Source organism: Python bivittatus, unplaced genomic scaffold (genome assembly GCF_059951505.1).
Source record: "Python bivittatus isolate LINGU-HERP-01145 unplaced genomic scaffold, Pbiv_v1 ctg000480_np1212, whole genome shotgun sequence".
Taxonomy (NCBI): Eukaryota; Metazoa; Chordata; class Lepidosauria; order Squamata; family Pythonidae; genus Python; species Python bivittatus.
The window spans coordinates 45639212-45661162 of NW_028277075.1; the positions used below are offsets into that span (position 1 = coordinate 45639212).

At 38.3% G+C, this 21951-nt stretch overlaps 1 protein-coding gene across 2 annotated transcripts in view; it reads left to right on the forward strand.

Moving 5' to 3' along the window:
• SLC17A6 (solute carrier family 17 member 6) overlaps window positions 1-20442 on the forward strand; it is a 51928-nt gene extending 31486 nt beyond the window's left edge. For both annotated transcript variants that reach the window (XM_088145085.1, XM_007435615.3), the window contains 9 exons: window positions 7823-7937; window positions 9542-9629; window positions 11364-11450; window positions 13580-13722; window positions 14479-14628; window positions 16862-16994; window positions 18281-18391; window positions 19492-19619; window positions 20107-20442. In XM_088145085.1, coding sequence (XP_088001211.1) covers window positions 7823-7937; window positions 9542-9629; window positions 11364-11450; window positions 13580-13722; window positions 14479-14628; window positions 16862-16994; window positions 18281-18391; window positions 19492-19619; window positions 20107-20442 — 1291 coding nt within the window. The remainder of the gene's footprint in view (window positions 1-7822; window positions 7938-9541; window positions 9630-11363; window positions 11451-13579; window positions 13723-14478; window positions 14629-16861; window positions 16995-18280; window positions 18392-19491; window positions 19620-20106) is intronic.
• The last annotated feature ends 1509 nt before the right edge of the window (window positions 20443-21951 follow it).

Sequence of the window (21951 nt, forward strand, 5' to 3'; positions counted from 1 at the left end):
AAGAAGCTTTAATCAGAGAAACAGGCACCCAGATGCCTCTATCCCTCCCCCATGGCATGTAGAAAGCGGTTTTATTCTTTGTAGGAAATCTGTAATGAACCAGCAGAGAGAGAGAGAGAGAGAGAGAGAGAGAAAATAGCCAGATAGATAGAGAGAGAGAGAGAGAGAGAGAGAGAGAGAGAGAATCTATCCATCAGACTGATTTCACACACACACACAGCCACACACATATATACAGACACACAAACACACAATAGGGGGGAGGAATCTATCCAGACATGAAATTTAATGGGATCAATCCTGAGTCCATATAGGTCAGGTAGGGACAACACCCCAAAACATCCATTTCTAAAAGCTTTTGGCTGATGTTCTAAAACCCTTTCCCTTTAATGCATTTAGAAAAATGATGGGTAGTGGTAAGCAGATTCTAAAATTATTAAGTCAGCATGGGGGTCTTAGTTACCAGGACCGGTGCCATAGGAATTTTGTATTGTGGATTGTACCCTACAGTAAATATTACTGTTCCAATAGAAGAGAATATCTGTAGCTCAGGATTGAACTGTGGAGTCCTTGGTGTTCTCTGAGCGTGGTTGTTTGCTTGCAGACATTTCATTACCCAACTGGGTAACATCATCAGTGCTGATGAGTGTAGGATTTGCTGCCTGTTTATATACAGTAGCTTGTCCTGCCAGTGTTGGTGGGGGTGTGGTTTCTACCAAGAAGAATGCTGCTATACCCATTCATGGCAATGTCCAATCAGTCTTAGAATCATGGCTGCTTTCCTAGTTTCTGGGGACCCTGATACAGTAGTTGTTCAGATGTTATCACAGCATCATCTGAAACTTTGTTATGGAGTTGTACTACATCCAGTTCAAGGCATATGAATTCTGGTACAAATGGGAGGCCTGACCTAGGTGAAGGAATTCTGGCAGGATTATGCATGATAGGACAGAGATTTGGTATTTCTGATATATTGGGTGACTTGATAGTAGTTCTACTGCTTTGGATTGATTGATTGATTGATTGATTGATTGATTGAGAGATATGGCATTATGAGTGTGTACAGTGCTTTAATGAATATAAATAAGACCAATAATAATGAGAAGTACCAATAAATAAATATTTCTAAATATTTCATTGTTTCTAAACACATTCAAAGAGATTCACCACTGTGTCAGAACTAACCATAAGCCAATTTCTAGAAAAGACATGGATGGAATAAGAAACATTATCTATAATCAGAAATGATGATGATGATGATGATGATGATGATGATGATGATGCACTACCAATTCAAAAATGGAGAGACTGCAATGAACCAGTCTCTCTGACAAGAAGATACAGTGCAGTTCTGGGCGCAGCCATGGGACAACCCAAAGAAATACAACAAGAATGCAGCTTGGATAAAGGAGGTAGATAAGAATAAAGAAGAAGCTGAAATGAAAGAACTTGTCATAACAGCAGAAATGGTGGAGAAAAGGGCAAGGAAGATCAAGAATTGGCCAGCACTAGGTGAAGGTGAACTGTGTGGTTTTTGGTTGAAACATCTGACTGCTTTGTAGCCCCTCATTGCCAAGCAGTTTAACAAAATACTGCAAGGAGGTGAAATCGAAGATTGGTTAACATCTGGTAAAACCTGCCTGATAATGAAAGATCCAGCAAAAGGGGCAACGCCAGGCAACTATAGGCCAATTGCCTGCTGGCCAGCAACTTTCAAATTGCTAACTGGTGTAGTAGCTGATGCAGTTCAACAGCACCTACTTGAAAACAAACTCTTTCCATTTGAGTAGAAAAGAAACTGCCCAAACAGCAGAGGGACAAAAGATCAGCTCCTAACTGACAAGATGATTTTGAAAAACTGCAAGAGAAGGAAGACCAACTTGAATGTAGCTTGGATTGATTACAAGAAGGCATTTGACTCCCTGCCATATGATTGGACAATCAAGTGCCTAGAAATAACAGGAGTCAGTAGAAACATCAGAAGCTTTGTGCAAAGATCAATGGCACAATGGAAGACACGGTTGCTGGTCAATGGTGATAGACTGGGAGAGGTTAACATCAAGAGAGGAATCTTTCAGTGAGACTCACTATAACCACTACTGTTTGTCATTGCATTGATTCCTCTGTCAACAATACTGAACAAGTCAGGACATGGCTATCAAACATCAAAAACATTTGCCAGGTTATCCCACCTCCTTTACATGGATGATCTGAAGCTGTAGGGAAAAACACCAACTGAAATGGAATCACTGAAATCAGGACACTAGAAGCATGGCTTAGATTTTATCTAATTCCTTACTTCCACCCTTCTGCATTTTGTTAGCACTACTGATGTTTTGAGAGTCAGTTTGGTGTAGTGGTTAAGGCACCAGGCTAGAAAGCAGAAGACCGGGAGTTCTAGTCCTGCCTTAGGTACGAAGCCAGTTGGGTGACCTGGGGGGAGTCCCTATCTCTCAGCCCTAGGAAGAAGCAGGCAAGGGCAAACCACTTCTGAAAAACCTTGCCAAGAAAACTGCAGGGACCTGTCCTGGCAGCCACCAACACCGATTCAAAGGCACCCCTCCACCACCACCAAAAATTTGAGGTTTCAGCTATTGTCTCACTGTATATTTCTTCATAATAGGAAAAAAATTAATTTGCTGTTGGAAGTTGGAAATTCCACTTAATAGTTAAATTAAAAGTGTTACTTGCTTAAGATAAGTAAACCTTTTAAATGATTTAGGGTAAGGAAAAATTCTTGAAGTAGAATTTAGTGAAACAATTGCTCCATCTGCTGACCAATAATTTATGCAAGGTTCTTTAAATGTTCCTAAAGATGTCAATTTTTATCTGATGTTTTCTGAATGTTACACATGTTATTTTTTCTACTCCATCCCACAAATGTATTAAAGATGCAGTCATACTGATACTTGAGAATAAACCAACACTGAATGTAGTGAGGTTTAATTCTGCCTTAATGTGACAAGGATTGTCCTGTTGAAGTTCTCTTTGGGTCATTTTGGGAAAAATGAAAATGGTTGCACAGAGATTTCTAAATGGCTAGAGTGCAAAGGTTAAATATATATATTTATATATATAATGTTTTTATACAGAAAAATCTTGCATTTGTTGAAGAAGACCATTTCATTTTGATATGCTGTATTTGGTCATCACAATTCATGATGAAATTTTGCACTGCCTACAAGAATATAAAATCCTGGCTGCATATCTTGCAATGCAGTCAAAGACATAAATTAAAATGCTGTTGTCAGTGTACATGAAAAGAAACTGTTTTACCATCTGAGCCATTTTGCAGATATCACAGTCAGTAAGACGTTGGCTGAAAATGCTTGTGCTGTACGTACCTGTGGCCAAAAATAGCAAATGAAATGCTAGACTCTGTTATTTAGGGAACAAAAAAGACGTGGCACCTGTTAAATGCATCTTTTGTGTCATACTTTCATTTCTGATTGTCTTAATTCAGAGAGGAAATAGCACCAGGAACAAAAAGGTCTAGGGAAGTCAGTGAAAACAGAGAAAATCAAATTGATACAAGGAATAATGAAAAGAAAACTTTTTTCCCCCCTTCTTGGAGTTGGATCTCAATTTCCATAGGTAACATGCTGCCCATTTTCAGTACATGAAGCCCAGTAGTGTGGAGCTTTCCTTTATGGCATGATGTTTTATAGACTCTGTACCTCCATTATTTGGAGTTCTTCAGACATTTCTTAGAGAGTTATTGATGTAAAAATCTGCAGTAGGGAAAAACTTCAAGAACCCCCAAAGGAACTGCCATTATTCCTCTGCAACATGCAGCCATATGTTGAACGTTGAACATGAATCATTCCTATAAAACTGTTTGGAAAATGCAGAATCTTCGGCCTCTTTTGCTTCTCCCTCTGCACGACATGTACTGTCCACCATCTCCCTCTGTCCTATTTAAATGAGATTTGGGTAATAATTGAACAGAACACAAAAAGAATTTTTTAAAAAAATCTAAAATTAATGTTCTGAAATGTTACAGAATTCTTCCCTGGCTCCTGCTTTCCCTGTGATTGACATTGTGCCATACAAACTGCCAACCCCTACAAACATAAGAAGTCCACACATCTTGAAGTTACCAAGTTTGAAAAACATGGCTTTAATCAAACCCACAGATGCCCAAACCCCCAAGTTTCTGAAACTGTGCAAGTTTGTTTGCTAGAGACCCCAAATCAGGAAGGATTTTCTTGCACAATTGCCTAAATTTATCCAGAAAAGGCTTAGGAGGACTAGCCTAGTCAGAAAAATAACAAAGAAAATGCTAGGCTCTTTTAAAAAACAGGCACCTGTCAAATGTATCTTTTCGGACATACTTTCATTTCTCACCATCTTAATTCAGAGAGAAAATACCACCAGATGCAAAAGATCCAGAATTTATTCATGTTGGTTGAATTAAATTCATTCAGTTCTATCAATCAAAATATTAAACAGTTGCAGGTAATCTCCCTTTTTAAAATCACAACACAAACTTGTCTAATGCAAGCACCACTGCAGCTGTTTGTCTGAAATATGTCCATTTTCATCCATCACAAGGAATTACTATCCCTGTAAATGTCCAGTTTTGTTAAAGAATGCTATCTTGGTTGATTTCAGTGACAGTCAATGGAAAGTGCAGGAATAGTCTTAGTTGCTTCCCTTTGAATTACTGCAATTGCTTTACATGGGGCTGCTCTTAAGGACCACTTGGAAGCTACCACTGGTCCAGAATGCAGTGGTATTGGCTGTTCCTAGGTTCACCCATGTTACACCTCCGTTGTGTGAGCTGAACTGGCTCCCAGTTTCTTTCCGGGTGCAATTAAAGGTGCTGGTTATCACCTTTAAAGCCCTGTGTGGCACAGGACCTGGTTATTTGCAGGAGCACCTCTCCCTAAGACTATCTGCCCATGCCACCAGACTGGATAGGGTAGGCACGCGCCAGATCCCTTCCCTAAAATCCTGCCATCCAGTGGAACCTTGGAAGCATGCCTTTTCTGTGGCTTATGGAACACCCTCCCACCCCCCACCCCCCAGCGATTTGGCAAGCCCCCACCCTTTCAGCCTTTTGGAAGGCCATCAAGACCTTGCTTTTTACTCAGGTGCTGGAATGGAATGAAGGTAATTGGAGTGGGCTGTGGGGGGATGATGAAGGCACTGGGTTTTTGTTTTATGGTTTTATGCTCTATTTTATAGTCATTGGGTTTTACTGCTGTTGTGAGCCACCCAGAGTTGTTTAAGATGGGCAACCATACAAAACTTTTAAATAAATACAATCAATCAATCAATATGAGTGTCAGAAGATTTGGACTTTGGCCATGAATCAAATAGAAGGTAGAGGTCCAAACCAGTTTGATCAGGCTGTTTTCTAAATCACTGAGTTGGAGTCTGAACTGAAGCTTGTGGTTTGGGCAGATTCCTAGGCAAAAGACATGTGAAATGTAAAAGTGAAAGAAAATGAAATGAAGGGTGTTATTAAAAAAAAGAAGAAGCAAAAGAACTAGTCATACAAGCAAAAGCAAGCAACAAGAACTCATGAAGCAAACGTGAATGTCTTTTTTTTTTTTTAAGTAGGCAGGAACAGGGAGAATAAAACTGAGTATGTTAAGTATCCTTGACTATATTCTGATGTCTTTTTATGACTATGCAATTGTTTATTAAAATAAGGGGTGTGTTTGCATGCATGCCTGTGTATGTAACACTCAGCATTATTGTGATATTGATAGTTTTATATGTAAGGACGGAGTTGCTTACACTGTTAAGAATATGGAATGAATGTATTAAAAATAAAATACTTGGAAACTGGCCATTTGTATATTTTGGGTAGAGTTTATTGTCCAGGAAATATGATCTATGCATTAAAGTAAATGTTGTATTCAGGCCAGACTAGGAAAAAAAAATTCAGGAAACACATGAGGAGGAGCTGTCAAACGTAGGTATATGCAGCCTGTCACACACTCTTTTGTGTGTGTTTGTTCCCTTTCTTAAGAGAGAGAGAGGCTGTTTATATAGAAAGAGGCTTGATGGGATGTATTAATAATAAGAGAGTGAAACGGAGTTCCATCTCAGTGGAGCATCCTCCATGGACCGAGTGACCTTTTCCCACACAGCTGCCTTGAATCATTTGTCTTTTTTAAACAATATCAATCCTATTCAGATCAGACATTTCTCTCTCCTTTCACATCTAAACAGATGCATGGAAGACATGTGCTGAAGGTGTGTTCTATGCTTTGTTATATGTTCTTATTTCCTGCCTTAATCTCAGTAAATTGAAAACAAACCCACATTTTAGTCTCAGAGCAGCAGCGCCTGTTTTGGTGGTGAGCGTCCTCCGATGAATGTTTCCCTTCCTTATTTCATTCATCTACTGCAGCAGCTGAGCAAAACAGGTGAACGCTTCAAGGCTATACAGGAACTTTTTAGTTTCTCCACTAGGAAACTGATTTGCGATAAATGGCTTCCTGTTTCAGAATCATTGTGTCCGTTAGGGCACATTTTGAGGCTATTTTTCTCTAATCACATCTTGAAAGGTGTTTTCACATACAGATTTTCACTGCCTAATAAATACAAGATCGGATGATGACAGGCACGCATGAATCCAGCGTTAGAGATCAAGCGCCAATAGACAAAATGTTTCCATGGATGACATAAATACAATATGCCTTCGTTTGATATGTTCGGCTACAAAAATCTCAAGTGAACAATGATATGCTGAGTGATTAAATGCATGCTCCCAAAATATTATTATGAATTATCATCCTTGTGTAACTGATGGCTTTATAATACTTCAGGATATTTAATCAAGAGGATGTAGTGACTAGTAGATATTTTTCTCAATAGACAGTCTAATCCAGTGTTTCTCAACCTTGACAGTTTTAAGCTGTGTGGACTTCAACTCCCAGAATTCTGGGGAATTCTGGGGCTAGGGAATTCTGGGATTGAAGTCCACACACCCTACAGCTGCCAAGTCATGCTGAAAGCAAAGCATCTTCCTTATTTCGTTCATCTATTACAGCAGCTGAGCAAAATAGGTGAGTTCTTCAAGGTTACTGGTCTAAACTATCTGCAGAGGTGGAGGTCTGAAATGAATGCTTTGAAGGTCTTTCACCCTCTCTGAACATATATTTGGTGCATTTAATTTTTGGAAAGAGTTATCAATTAGAAGAAGAAAACCATATTGGGTCATAGAGTGTGCTGATTTGTACTCAGGGGTCCAGAAGGCATAGTTGTGGACAGTAAGTCCAACTGAATATAACAGAGCTTTTGGAGCAGTCATGTATATGAATATGCTGTAAGTCAAGAAAATAGTACAAAGGAATTGTAAGCGACCTGCATGTCCTCACCAAAAGGAAACTAAAATATTAGTACTGTAGTTGATCTTCCTACCCAGAAAATGTCATTGCAACAGGTTTTTTTTTTTAATAGTGAAGTTACTTGTTTCTTGTAAAGATGGACTTTGTGTGATCAGAAGATATCTTTAAATATTTAATACCAAACTATTCTATATCCATTAAGAAATAACTATTTTCTCCTTAAAAATGGAATTTGGGCATTTTTTAAAAAATTTATATTCTGTCTTTTCTTCTGGAATGCAAGACAACATATTTCCAGTTGTATGTACAGAATAAGGTGTGAAGTAAATCGGTCTGAGAAGCTCACCCAGTCAGTTTCCAGGGATAAGTGTGGAGTTGAAACTGGATCATCCCAGTTCCAGCGTCTATGTCTTACAGAGAACACAAATATATATCAATTATTAGATCTATACACATGTAAATATGACTACTAGCATTCAGGCATAGTTCTCAGTAATTCCACTAATCTCTTTCAGGGTCTTTGGTGCAGCGATACTACTGACATCCACCCTCAACATGTTAATACCGTCTGCTGCTCGAGTGCATTTTGGATGTGTCATCTTTGTTAGAATCTTGCAAGGTTTGGTTGAGGTATGGAACTGAAGCGCAAACTCTTCCATGGACAGCTTGAATGGGCAGTCAGGTTGCTCTTGATTATGACCCTTGATGTGATACTTTGTCCCCAAATCTTGCCCACTGAGTTCCCTGAGAAAGAAGAACAGGTTATCAATGGCATAACAAGAATGAATTAAACAACTTCATACAATCCCTTCAGAGGGAAAGGGAGACCAGGTGGCTGGGCAACCAGTGCTGGACTGCCTCCAACTCACTACTCTTTTCATCTCTTGGCCTTTGTCTACCTTCCCCACTCACCATGGTACCTTCAAGTATCTTGAAGGGGCAGTTTCAAATTAACAGTCCAAATTTTGCCACGACACTATGGCTCTCTCTGTGTATGCTGCTTCTGTGGGACTAGGGTAGTGGCTACCTGAACAAGCACAACCCAACTTCCTTTGGTCACAGCCCCACCTGCTTTTAGGCTGTAGCCTCACTCACACTGGAAAATAACCCCAAATGTGCTTTTCCAGAGTTAAAGTGTCTCAGAGACTACAAAAAGAGTTTACCTGGCATAAATGGGCAGTTATTGTAATGGAATGATGTAAATACATAATTTGTTTTAGGATGAGTACCTTTTTATTTGTTCATAATCTAGAGGTAGGGTGAAATGGAAAAGTTGTTGATCACAAGGAAATACAGTGAAAAACAATGAAAGGGTATCCATGAACTGGGAGCTGGCAGTTAAGATGGCAATGTGGTTCAGATTGGACGAGATGACTTTTAAGGTTCATTCCTACTTCTTAATTCTGTGATCACATAGGGTAAGGCTACCGTATCTGGACTGCAAAAATTGGTATGATCACTAGATAGCAGCAAAGAGTTAGAATTTTCTGTAGCTCTTTGCTGCCATCTCTAGTGGACATCTGGATTTTGCCACCAAGATATCTTAGCCAAGGCATAGGGCCTCAAGAGGAGCCACAGGAGAAGAGCAGTACAGAAGCAAGGAGGGAACTGCTGCAGCTCCTCTGCTCTTGCTTCTGATCACATGCTGTCTCTGCAAAAAAAGCAGCAGCAGACCTCTGGACTGGAAGTGGAGGCCTCAAAGGCCCTGTGGGCTTCCCAGCAATTGTTGCTGGATGCTCTCTTCCTGTTCTTGCTTTCCTCTTTCTTCCTGCCAATGAAGGAATGAAGGAAGAGAGAAGAGGCATATCTTGTACCTCACCGCTTAAGCCAGAGGTGTCTATGTTACAATATAATCTAATTTACTAGATAGTTTTTGATTGAATGTGCTCATCCATGTGACTAATCAAAGAAGAACATAAAAACAGTGAGTTAAGTTAAAAATGATACTAAAACAGTTGCCAAGGGAATGCATGAAATGAATGAATCAGAAGAGAAAAAAATTAAAAAGAATATGCGACTCAAGTTCATAAATGCAGAAAAATCATTGAAAGACGAATAATGCATTTCGAGGGTATCACGTCACACATAATCAACATTCACCACTCCTCCATCCTTTGTGACCTACCTACAAATACTCTCAGATTTCATGCCATATTATCAATTCCCCCTTTTGTTTTACCCTTTTCTTTCTATGTCTGTTGTAGCATATATAAACTAAGTAATCTTCTCCACAGGGTGTAACTTATCCAGCTTGCCATGGAATATGGAGCAAGTGGGCTCCTCCTTTAGAGAGAAGTAGACTAGCAACTACATCTTTCTGTGGTAAGTGACATCTCCATTTTCTTACTTGTTTGTTTTTCCTTTTTCTAGCATATGCTAACATAAACTGTCCTTCTGCAGCTCATCAGTAATATTCACACATATTGATTGCAGTGAGTTTTGTTTCCCCAGAGAACAATTTAGAGCAGGCTCATTCTTTCTGTGTGAACAAAAGTTAACTTGAGAATTTATTCTAGAAGTTATATTCAGACAAGGACATTTGGATTTGTAGAGTCCTTGGGGTTCTCTGAGCTTGGTTGTTTTCTGGCAGGCATTTCATTACCCGACTAGGTAACCTCTTCAGTGCTAGAAGGGAATGGGGTTTGCTCTCTGCTTATATACAGTAGCCTGCCCTGTCAGTGTTGGAGGGGGTATTGTTTATTTCTTGGTAGTTCCTAGATTAGGCTGTTGTTTATTGCTTGATTGTCTGTCTCGGTTGGTAGTTCCTTGATTAGGGTATTGTTTACTGCTTGACTGTTTGCCTGGGGTTAATCCTGGTGTTAATCCTTGCTTATCTGGGTGTTGATTGTTGGGAAGAAGTGTCCTGGTATTTTTGTTTCCTTTTTATTGTCTCTTTTAAATGGTGTGTAAATGTTGTTTATCTCTGTGTGCTTGCTGATGGCTGACTTGTCTGAATACCATGCTTCCAGGAATTCCATCATGTCTTTGGGTTTAGCTTCGTCTAAGATGCTGATGGTTTCCCAGTTGAACTAAGATTGAATCTGCCCATGTGTTGTGAAATTAAGGAGTTTTTATCATGTTTTCTGACTGATAGTTATTGTTTCATGGATGTGCTCTGCTACTATTTCGCCTGTCTGTCCCCCATAGTGGCTGTTACAGTCCTTACATTGTATGTTGTAGACTATATATATTCTCTTCTATTGGTATATTTAGATTTATTTGTCAGTCTGAATCAATAATTGTTGAAGCAATAATGTGTTTTCCCAGTTTTCATGTATCAATTTACAGGTCCTTTGGAAATAGCATATTTAAGCCATTTTAGCTGCAGCTAAAGGATATGAGCTTTAAGTGCAGTACATAGATCACAGTATTAATATATTGGAGAGCTGGTGTGGTATGTTGTTAAAATGCTGTATTAGGAGCAGAAAGACACAGGTTCTATTCTTCCTTTAGTCACAGAGACAACTGGGTGCTTTGAGCCCATCACTCTCAGCCCTAGACTGGGAAGTGGAAAAACATTTATCTACCATTTATCTACACTGGGCAAGCGTGGTAGTTTATGGTCCATAAGCTTCAATGAAGAGACCTTCATTCTGCAATGGATTGATTCAGGTTGATAACAATAATAATAATTAACATACTGTATCAGTGTTCCAGCTGGACAAATAAAACCAAGTGGATCCAAAAGAAACCTCTTAAGTATTCATGGCTACTGTTTTATTGGGTACATTTCTTCTCGACTTATTGGATGAAGTTATATGAACTAATCATCTGGTAACATTAGCCAATAAGATTGTGAAATTATTTGCAGAGGTTATTCCATTTTTCCTCAACTTCCTATCCACCTGAAAAGAAACAGATTAGGGAAGAATGACCTAAATACTTCATATGGTCATTTTGTCTAGAAGATATCAGTGAACAGTTTTCTTAGAAACTAGAAAAATGTATTTCAAAAGCATCCAGTAGATACCCATGATGCCAACATGAATTGAATTTCAGACTTGATGCCATCTTAATAGATGTTTATAATTTATTCATGGTTCTTTTGTTTTCTAGGATCCTATGCAGGTGCAGTCATTGCAATGCCATTGGCTGGGATTTTAGTGCAATATACGGGATGGTCATCTGTGTTCTATGTGTATGGTATGATCTTCTCTGTTCATCTTGCTTTATAAGCAAGGCATTATATGTTTATTGATTATTATTAATACATACTTTATTACAATATTTATCTAATGTCATGCTGACAGACTTCTGTCAGCATAATAGGATTTCCTTTTTTTTCTTGTGGCTGCCCATGAACTTTTTGAAAATCACCCTTCTCATTGTCCATTAGTAGAAACTGTTTCCATTAATGGAAGCGTACCATTATATTCCTTCCATTATTGGTACTGGTCTTCAATCCAGAGAGACTAATATTGAAAACACAGTCTAAGATTCTAGTGGGGAAACTATTTAGAAGAGAGAAATCTAATTTCAACTAAGTTCTCTGAAGGAAGTCATTACTATTTCTGTATCTAATGTACTTTCCATTTCTTTTGTAATGAGGGAAAGTTAGCAACCATAAATATAATCTTAGAAGAAGGGTGAAGCACACATTCTGGATTGTATCCAACAGTGGCACTCTACCTATCCGTGTTCTTAGATTCAGGGAAATGAGGAAAGGTGTGATTTTTGGCACCCCTATCGCTTAAGGGTCCATCATCTCCTGTGCTGTTCTGATTTTTTCCTGGAGCAAACTGGGGGGCGGGGACTTGACAACTCAAACCCAGGGAGCTCTGGGACCCCAGATTATGACTCAGAATATGGCTTTCTTCTAATACTGCATACAAATATGCTAGAAGCAAGAGGAGAAAAGCTCCGAGGGAATTTAGAGAGAAAGAACATTCAAAATGGACAAATTAGGTTGCCTGGAGATACAATTCCCAAAACAGTGGAATTGTTCAGACTCTCAAATTCAGCCTAAATGAGGACAGTGACTCAGTCTTGATACACTTAATTCAGTGTAAACTAGGGCAGGTTGAATTACAGTCCATGAATCTGATCTTTAGTTAGAATAATTTTTATGGGAATGAAGTTAATTATTGTAGACAGTATAGAAGATTCTCAGTAAGTGAGTGTAGGGGAGCAGGAAGGGACCTTTCTGTAATGTTCTTTTTATGTTTTCTGTCAAGTGGGTTTTCAACTGAAAAAGTGTGATAGCAAATGCATTTAGGTAAAAAATCAGCAGGTGGAACATTTCTTCTGTGTACAGTAACTATTACAAATTTGAGATAAATCCAGATGAAAGATAATCCATCTTTGAGGGACTTAAGATGTTATACAATAATTTGAATGTTCCCTCCCAAATATCTGAAGTCTCATGCAATATTTCCTAAGACCTATTGAGAGTTCACTAATTTTCCAAGTGTTCTCAGAGTTATTAGGAGTTTGCAAAGTTTTGATCATTTTTAAGTTAACTTTGTTTTATTGGAGGGAAGAGGCAGTTCTATTGCACATGTGAATTTGAAGAATGAAACTAGAGATGAAATAATTCTCCACTGTACAATTAATTCCACCCATATATGGATGATATGCTGAGGACGTGATTTATTTTTACCTGCTCTTTCCCTATTCTCCCTTTGTTTGGCCACAATTCTCATTCCTCTCCATCTCAGCTATAAGGTTCAAGAGGCAGGCCAAAATGGATGAGGCATGAAAGGCAGTGCGCGCCCCAATGTCCTGTATTCCATATATTCTCTTACCCATTTTCATTTTGTGCAAGGAATCCATCAGATTGGATTGGAATCTGTATTCAGCTTTTTAAGGGGGTATTTTCAGCTGGGTTGCTGTGGCTATACCTGTTGTATTTCCTGGAACCCTTTGAAAAGGCATAGAGCTATCCAATTTATGCTGGGAAGTGATGATGAAGAGATGAACACATGGCCCATTTGCTTAACTGAAGAACAGCTTTTTTCAAAAGCGATGATCAGGCAGAAGTTACATCCCTGCTTTTACGTGGTTGCATCAGACTGCAACTGTACCCCATACATGATCAACTGGTAGAATCACTGGGCATTGCATAGTCAGTTCCAAGGGGATTAAATACATTTGAAAGAGAATTAAAATATGTTTCTAAACTTAAGGGTATTCTTTAAAGAGTGTCTGTTTAAATAAATACCAAGATAAAATACCAAGCAGGCGATTTTTTAAAACTTGTTTTTGCTTCTTGTGTAGAATGTTTCCATTGCAGTTCCATTTCAATTTGTCCTCCCGTTATATATGTCCAACAGGAAGTTTCGGCATTGTCTGGTATATGTTTTGGCTTTTGGTGTCATATGAGAGCCCTGCAAAGCACCCTACAATTACAGATGAAGAGCGCAGATACATAGAAGAAAGTATTGGAGAGAGTGCCAATCTTCTAGGAGCAATGGAAGTAAGGATTTTACTACTGTGTGTGTTTCTGTACAGACATCTAGAAAAAAAAATAAGATTATGCCAGCTAGGTCAGGGACTGAACTAGAAATGAAGGTGGTCTCATCTGAGCTATGTAGCCCTTAATCTTTTAATAGTTCTTTTAAATTCACCTCACCTTTTGTATTCTCACTCCAGCCCTTACCTCAGTGTAAAGCTTATGCAACAGCAAGAATAATGTTAATTTTTTAAAAAAAGATAAATAACAACATAGATGAGTTAGGGATCGTACTGCCTTGTATGTAATTATGTATATCAAATCATATCAAATCAAATCAAATCAAATCTTTATTACCAGCATAAGTATATGTATGTATTCTATTCCTTTTCCTTTGTTTTGTTTTTCCTGTTATTTTTCACTTAATTCATAAAAATAAAAATTATATTAAAAATTGATAACTTGAAAGGATGTTTGTGTGTGTACATGCATGCCTGACTGTGCTGGTGAACAATGACAAAAAATAGAGTCAAGTAATAAACCATGAAATCTAGTCTTAAAAAGAGTGGGAGGTAATTGGAACATAGTTTTTCAAGAAGTATCATATTCCTTGTAGTTTATGGTGCTGCTCCTCGTCTCTGGTCTTCCAAAACATACTGTTTCTGTTTGTTTTTAACATGTACAAGTGAGAAAACACAAGTGTGCAAGTGTGCCCAATAAGAGCAGCCTTGAAGTCTCTGGTATGTCTAAGAAATAACCAGCTGCTGTCTTTGTTTATAGAAATTCAAGACTCCATGGAGAAAATTTTTTACTTCTATGCCTGTCTATGCAATCATTGTTGCAAACTTCTGTAGAAGTTGGACTTTTTATCTGCTCCTTATTAGTCAACCTGCTTACTTTGAAGAGGTGTTTGGATTTGAAATAAGTAAGGTAATTTATATTATTTTAAAAGAAACTTGAACTGGCATACTGTAAAGGTTCTTGGATCCCACCATAAAATATGTGGACTTTCCTTAAGGCTCACAAGGTTTCCTACCCCACCCATTTTTAAAAAGATGGTTATAATTAAAAAAAAATTAAAAACCAAGAAGCTAGCTTGCTGTGAAGCAAAGCATTATCTTTAAGCATAATCTGCATTTTCAACAGTGCTTCTGATCAACATAAAAACCAGAGATAGTCTTAGAAAATAAAAAAGTGGGCTGCTGTAGCTTAGTGCTGTGTGTTCTTATTTTTTTCTTTGCACTTTGCATAACATTGCTTTCCTGAAAGAGAGTAGCACAATCAGTGGACATGTATGTGCACTGTATAATCGCAGTGATTTAAACAGACATGCAGTACCTCAAAACTTCATGGAGGAGATTGTACCCAGGTGGCCCATGACCTGTTCTATTTATTGTCCAGATACTAAATGCTGATTAGCAACTTCATTGCCCATGTGTCCTCTTTTTACGATGCTTTAATATTTACATTAGACTTGGACTGGACAGGCCTCCAAGTAAAACAATATCATCTATAAACAAGGATGCATTCTGACTGATAAATAGGATACTAGATTTCTGTTATGTCATGTTCATAGGTAACAGCTCTGTGATTATTCCTTGCAAAACTATATATGAAGGGTTTTTGTTTTTTTGCCTTGATGATCTGTGGCATGTGTTCAAAAGTTTGTGTTTACAGTCCCAAGAAGTTATCTAGAAAAGCCAGGTCCTGCTTTTCTGCTGTATTAGGATGATCTGCTCCATAGTCACAGCCTATTAGATGTCTGTCCCTCAGCATATTATAAGAATTAGCCTTCTAGTCTAGCTTACTCTGACAGGTCTCACTTTACAGAAAGCAGCATATAAGCAATTAGGTCAGAAATAGCATGAAAGATTAGATCAATTTATAGCAGATGTTTACATTTGTAAGTAGCTTTTAGGCTTCAGGGAATTAACCTATGTTTTTTTCCAACCTAGAATACATTTTAAGTTCTGTAAGACAAGATATTGCACTATGTTTTGTGTTTGTAATGTATCCACCCGTCAGTATAAAATGTATGTTGCCATTTCAGATTATGGCACACTCAGGAAAGCTGGTCTTGGTGGCGCCTGTGGGGGGAGGTAAGGAGACCAGATTATGAAAGCAGTGTTGTGTCAAGCTCCATCCCTCATCACATGTCCTGTGATGTACACACTTGTGAAAGGAGTGGAGCTTGCAATACAATGGCACTATGCTGCTTTCATTGTTTTGATGCAGTTGCTGGATCCTGACTGATCCCCCTGAACTTTAGCTCTTTCAACCCCATCCTTAAATTATCACCTGGGATTTTTTGGCAACTGCTGGATCCCGGGGCCCTGGAAGCTCCTCCTACCTCCATATTCAGCCCTTGCAGAATATTTAATTTCCCACAATATTTCTCAACTGTCAACTGTCTGGATAGACAAATGGGAAATTTAAATGGCCAGATACTAGATCCAGGTGTCTAACGGTATTTAGAATGCTTCATCTGCAGCCTGAAAGTCTTCTGAGATCCAGAATAGAGTTGGCTAGAATTCCTCTGCGTAAATATGTATCTTCAGCTTCTTGCCTACCATCACTAATCCTTTTTTAGTTACATCAACAGTAAATTCCATCTTTTGGCCATACTGGAAATAGCAATGATAGAGGTAGATATTAAATATTTTGGTAAGTTGATCATGAGGGAAACAAGGCCTAAATAGCAATTTGCAATCTTATCAAAATTGAAATGCAGAGTTCAGATATTAGATAGATTCTGAATAGGATAATCATAATTCTAATTTATATTTGGTCTAGGAAACTCCAAGTAACTATTATGTGCTGTTTATACATTATTAAGAAAATGTGTGTAGCTGGGAAAGTTGCTATAAATAATATTACTATTCATAGATGCATTCGCTAGAAGCAAAAAGTCAAATTTATATCTACACTGGTGACATTTTTTTCATTAGAAATGATCAAGATAATGCATCTTTAAAAGTTTCCTTGCATTTATAAAGTCAGCCTTCCTCAAGCTGGTGTCAGTGTCCATACTCGCTGGGAATTATGATCAATGTAGTCCAAGGCATCTGAATATTAGCAGTACCAGCTTGTTCATCTGCTGGTTATTTTTTTTAATCAATCAATATATTCTATTAGAACTCCTTTTTAAAAATTCTGATTTTAGGTGGGAATGCTGTCTGCACTGCCACATTTAGTGATGACTATTATTGTGCCTATTGGAGGACAAATTGCAGACTTTCTAAGAAGCAGGCAAATTCTTTCAACCACTACCGTCAGGAAGATAATGAACTGTGGAGGTAAGATCTACTTGTTATTAAAAGGCTTGGCCGAATGTTCTGTGAGTACCACACTGCATAAAACATCCAATTCACAACAGGTTCATATAAGCTGATAGCACACAAAATTGCTTTTGCTTCTAACTGTAATAAAACAGAAGTATCGTCTTAACCAAAATGCTTATTGTCAGTTGATTCATTCACCCAGTATTCTGTCTTAACCCAATTCTTCTACATATTTGATGGGGAAAATATTGTACATTATCATGCTGATGTAAAAGAATAGTTTACAGAACCTTCATATCACAGTTTTATTCTAAGATGGAAGGAACAAATGCCCCAGTTCTGGACACTATGCAAGGTATGAAAGATGGATGAAGGTGCCACGGTTCTTTTTGAACTGTGCTGCCCAGACTGGACACTGTACCCTAAGCGGAATCTGACCAGGGCAAAGTAGACTAGAACAATTATTTCCTATGATCTGAATTACAGTATATTATCCTGTTAATGTACCCCAAGACAGCAACTGCCATTTTAGCAGCTGCATCACACTACTGGCTCATGATTAACTTATGGTTGATAAGGAGACCCAGGTCCTTTTCCCATGTCCTAGTGTCATGCCAAGGCTCCATTGTCCTATATTTATGCCTTATTTTTTCATACCCAGATCCAGAACTTTACATTTCTCCCCATTAAATTTAATGTTATTAATTTCTGCCTACTCTTCAAGCCTGTCTAGATCTTTTTTAATCTTCTCTCTTTCATCTAAAATGTTAGCCATACCTCCCAGTTCTGTGTCACCAACAAACTCCCTCATCAAAGTCATTGATCAAAATGCTGAGTAGCACAGGGCCCAAGACAGAGTCCGGTGGCATTCTACTCAATACTTCCCTCCGAGCTGAAGTGGAGCTATTAATGAGCCCTCTTTGGGTGTGCTCATTCAGCCACCTGTGAATCCACCTAACTGTTGTATCATCTACAATTTTACCATTTTATGAAGGAGTGGATCATGAGGTACTCCATAAGAGGCTTTGCTGAGATCCAGGTACGCTATGCACCAATGTACTTTTCCTGGCAACAGTGTAGAAGAAGTTGATCATTGCCTTCTTTCAACACGTTTTGACTTCCCAATCTATTCTACAACTCTGTTATTTCCTGAAGTCTCTCCTCCATGTGCTAACCAAATTTACTTTGCTTAGCTTTCTGAAATATGCCAAGACTGGCTAGGTGCTACTATCTAGCTGTAGTAAATGCTTCAAAAGAACAATAAGTACTATCAAGTCACTATTAATTTTTTTTAATCCAAGGCTTTGGAATGGAAGCAACTCTTCTCTTGGTAGTTGGATATTCTCATAGTAGAGGTGTGGCTATTTCTTTCCTCGTTCTTGCCGTGGGGTTCAGTGGATTTGCTATATCTGGTAAGTTAACTTCTTTATCAGTGTAATATATTCCACTGTAAAAAACAAAATAAGGTGAGAGAAGTATACAGAGCACAGCTTCTGGAATTCTTCCAAGCCTTTTACCAGCAATGGCCATAGGAGGTATCTGCATTTTCTTCTGCATAATGAAGTAGCATGTTGTATCTGGACATGGGTATGTATTCTCTGCCACTCTCTGCGTATGTGTGCTAGAAAACACGTGCTGGGCTGCACACACTTCATTCTGGTGCATGTGGCTGATAGGGAGGAGGAAGGTGAGCTTAGAATAGGGCAGTCACCAAATTCTCAAGCTGCTGCCTCTCTGCAACCCCTGGACTATCTGTCAGACAAATCTTTCTTTTGCCAAATTCTTCCATCACATGAAATTTGGTCCCATTTGTTCAATTTTCAGAGAGTTATTGTGCTGACAGGTAAGCAGACCGAATCCTGACTCCCTTTACATATTTCTTTCCAGAATTCTGTTGGGTTCTGGGGTGGGGGGGAGCAAATTAGGGAAAACCCATGGAACACTTCTGGAATACTGACCATGGAAGGACTGTGTATTTCTTCTGTGTTATGAGTAACATATTGTATTGTGGGGGTGTTTCTGTTTTTCCCCCGTGTTGCATCTGGTTTTATTTATTTGTATATGTGAATTGGGAAGCATGGGGTGGGCTGTGTATACTCCACCCTGGATCATATGACAGGGAGGAAAGGGAGGGCTTTAGAATAGAGCAGTCACCAACCTTTCTAGCCACTATCTGACTGCCTCTCCCATACACATGGACTTGAGATGTTTTCTGCAGTGCTTGCCAGATCCATCCCTATCTTTCTTATGCCAGCTTCTCCCACTATGCCAGCTTTGGGCCTGTTCTTTCCATTGTTGCAGAGTTATCTTGATGATAAATAGACAGACAGATCCTGAGCCCAAATATATAATTTATTTCCAACATTTCATTGAGTTGGAAAGAATAAAAATGAATTTAATATTATCTCAAGGTTTTCTGGGAATATTGTCCTAACTACGATAAGTAAAACAAGTCTTAATTGATGTATAGTTTTTCTATCATTCAGTTAACAAACGTGATTTTGTATTACAGGATTCAATGTCAATCATTTAGATATTGCTCCAAGGTATGCCAGTATCTTAATGGGAATTTCAAACGGAGTTGGAACATTGTCTGGGATGGTGTGCCCTATAATTGTTGGAGCGATGACAAAAAACAAAGTAAGTTTTGCTACATTACAGTTTCCAAAAGTAGTTTTTGTTATTATTAGGCTTGAAGAAATAGTACTCATGTGCAATCTGATCAAATTCATTGTCAGTCTGTCACACATATAAACAGTGTAAGTTCACATGTTACATTCCATGAAAAAGTGAATTCTTACTAGCTTCTTCACCTCATGATGTTAATTAAAATCCATCCTGGTGGATGAGATGAGAAATAAGGATAACATCCCTTGGGTATCCTTTTTCAAAATATAGCTACAACTTTGCCCATATTTTCTCTTAAGATTTTCAAGTTTTGATAGCTTTTCCTGCTACCTCTTATTCCCTAAAAAAGCATTTTATTTTTACTTTATACAGTAGTTAGATACAGTCCCATAATTCCTATAAAGAATCATTATAAGCCTAAAGAGTCCCCCACAGCTATTTTGATAGTGCGAAGTGAACCCCCTCTGCTATTCTGATGGCACCATCTTCTTTGTCACAGACACGAGAGGAATGGCAGTATGTCTTTCTTATTGCTGCTTTGGTCCATTATGGAGGAGTCATATTCTATGGGATATTTGCTTCAGGAGAGAAACAACCATGGGCAGACCCTGAACAGACGAGTGAAGAAAAATGTGGCTTCATTCATGAAGATGAACTTGATGAAGAAACAGGGGACATTACTCAGAATTATGTAAATTATGGTACCACTAAATCTTATGGTGCTACGACCCAGATTAATGGTGGCTGGCCAGAAGGCTGGGAGAAGAGAGAAGAATTTGTACAAGAAGAAGCACAAAACTCATATAGTTATAAGGAAGGAGAAGATTATTCATAACAGGCCTATGTTGGGTATATTTTGTAGTGTTTGTGATTTATTCATTGTGATTGTTTACGCACGCGTGCACCACACACAGAGACACAAATGTGACATAAACATGTAAACACATAACAGACAAGAAGGTCTTACTGTAAAACCAAGAAATAATACCATTCAAGTGCAATCTGTATGAGTTTGTGACATTTCATCACTTCCATTTGGGTGTCTCCATTCTATAGAGTTTTAAGGGTTATCTGGTCAAACCTACACAGGAAACTAGGTCTTTGCAGTATAAATGAGTGGAAAGCTCATAACTAAGGAAAAGCACAACTACCATCCGGGTTGGGACATCAACTGTTCAGTTTAGAAAGCCAAAACTTCTTGATCATTTAAAAATGCACTTACATACTTGTTACACTGTATTGAAAGAGATCATAACATTGATTGTGTGGAGGTTTACTTGGTACAATGTAAGAAATGTATGGTTGGTCAAAATCAAGGATTTCTTATAGAGTAAGGCTTCTGTTTTAGTCCTAATTCAAGTCCTCTAAAGAGAGTTAAATTGGGACTTTACAGAACAGTCTAAGATATAATTTTATTTATTGTGATTATATGCCTGCAGGCTACTTTTTATTAATTGGTTGTTTTTAATTGAACATTTAGGCACAAACCTTTCATTTCTGCAGGCTCATACAGCAGTTGTTTGTGTCAGGTTCTTCCTGATTATCTACCAACCAGTAAAAAATCACATTTAGTCTGACCTTCCATGCAGAATAAATAAACAAGATAAAGGAGTATTTGTTATACTCGTTGTTTGTTATAAATTATTGGCCATAAGTCTTATGTTCACCCAGACAAATCCAAAGAAAAATATACTGCAGACACACAGCCCTAGAACAAACTAGTATTTCTTTTAAAGCCTATTTGAAGTAAATGCAAGAAAGGGAAAAGAAGATAATTATTTGTTTAATCCTGGATAGTTTTTCATATTTTCAGATGTTGTGCCACAATTCTATAAATAAAGTCATAGTTTATTGAAGATGCTGTATAATTATAGAAAATAGTGCTATTTTAAAGATTTCTGAATTTTAAAAAAAATGTATTTGTCTTGCAAATCAATAGAACTATAATGGACCACAGAGTAGGAGCAGCCATTTCCATAGTGAGCCCAAAGTGGCAAACCATGGGGGCTGGGTTTAGGAAGAGTGTAACTTTTACAGTGCTCAAGTGCAATTCTAATTTCTCAAAATCCATGGGAGGTTGGGCACTGGCTTCAGTGGGGTGTGGATTGCAGTTTTTTGTCTTGTCCAGAAACCCGAGACCATGGAAGATCTTCAGGAGGCCCACCAAGCTTTTGCATGTGCAGGCTTGCATTTGCTACAGTTGAGGAGCAAGTCAGAATATGTGCATCTGTTATGTGCGTGTGGACCTGCCATTCTCATTGAAGTGACTAGGGAAGCCCGAGAAAATGAGCTCCATGAATGTGGAGCTCTGGATCAAGGCCTTGTATTTCTTAGAGCGTTCTTC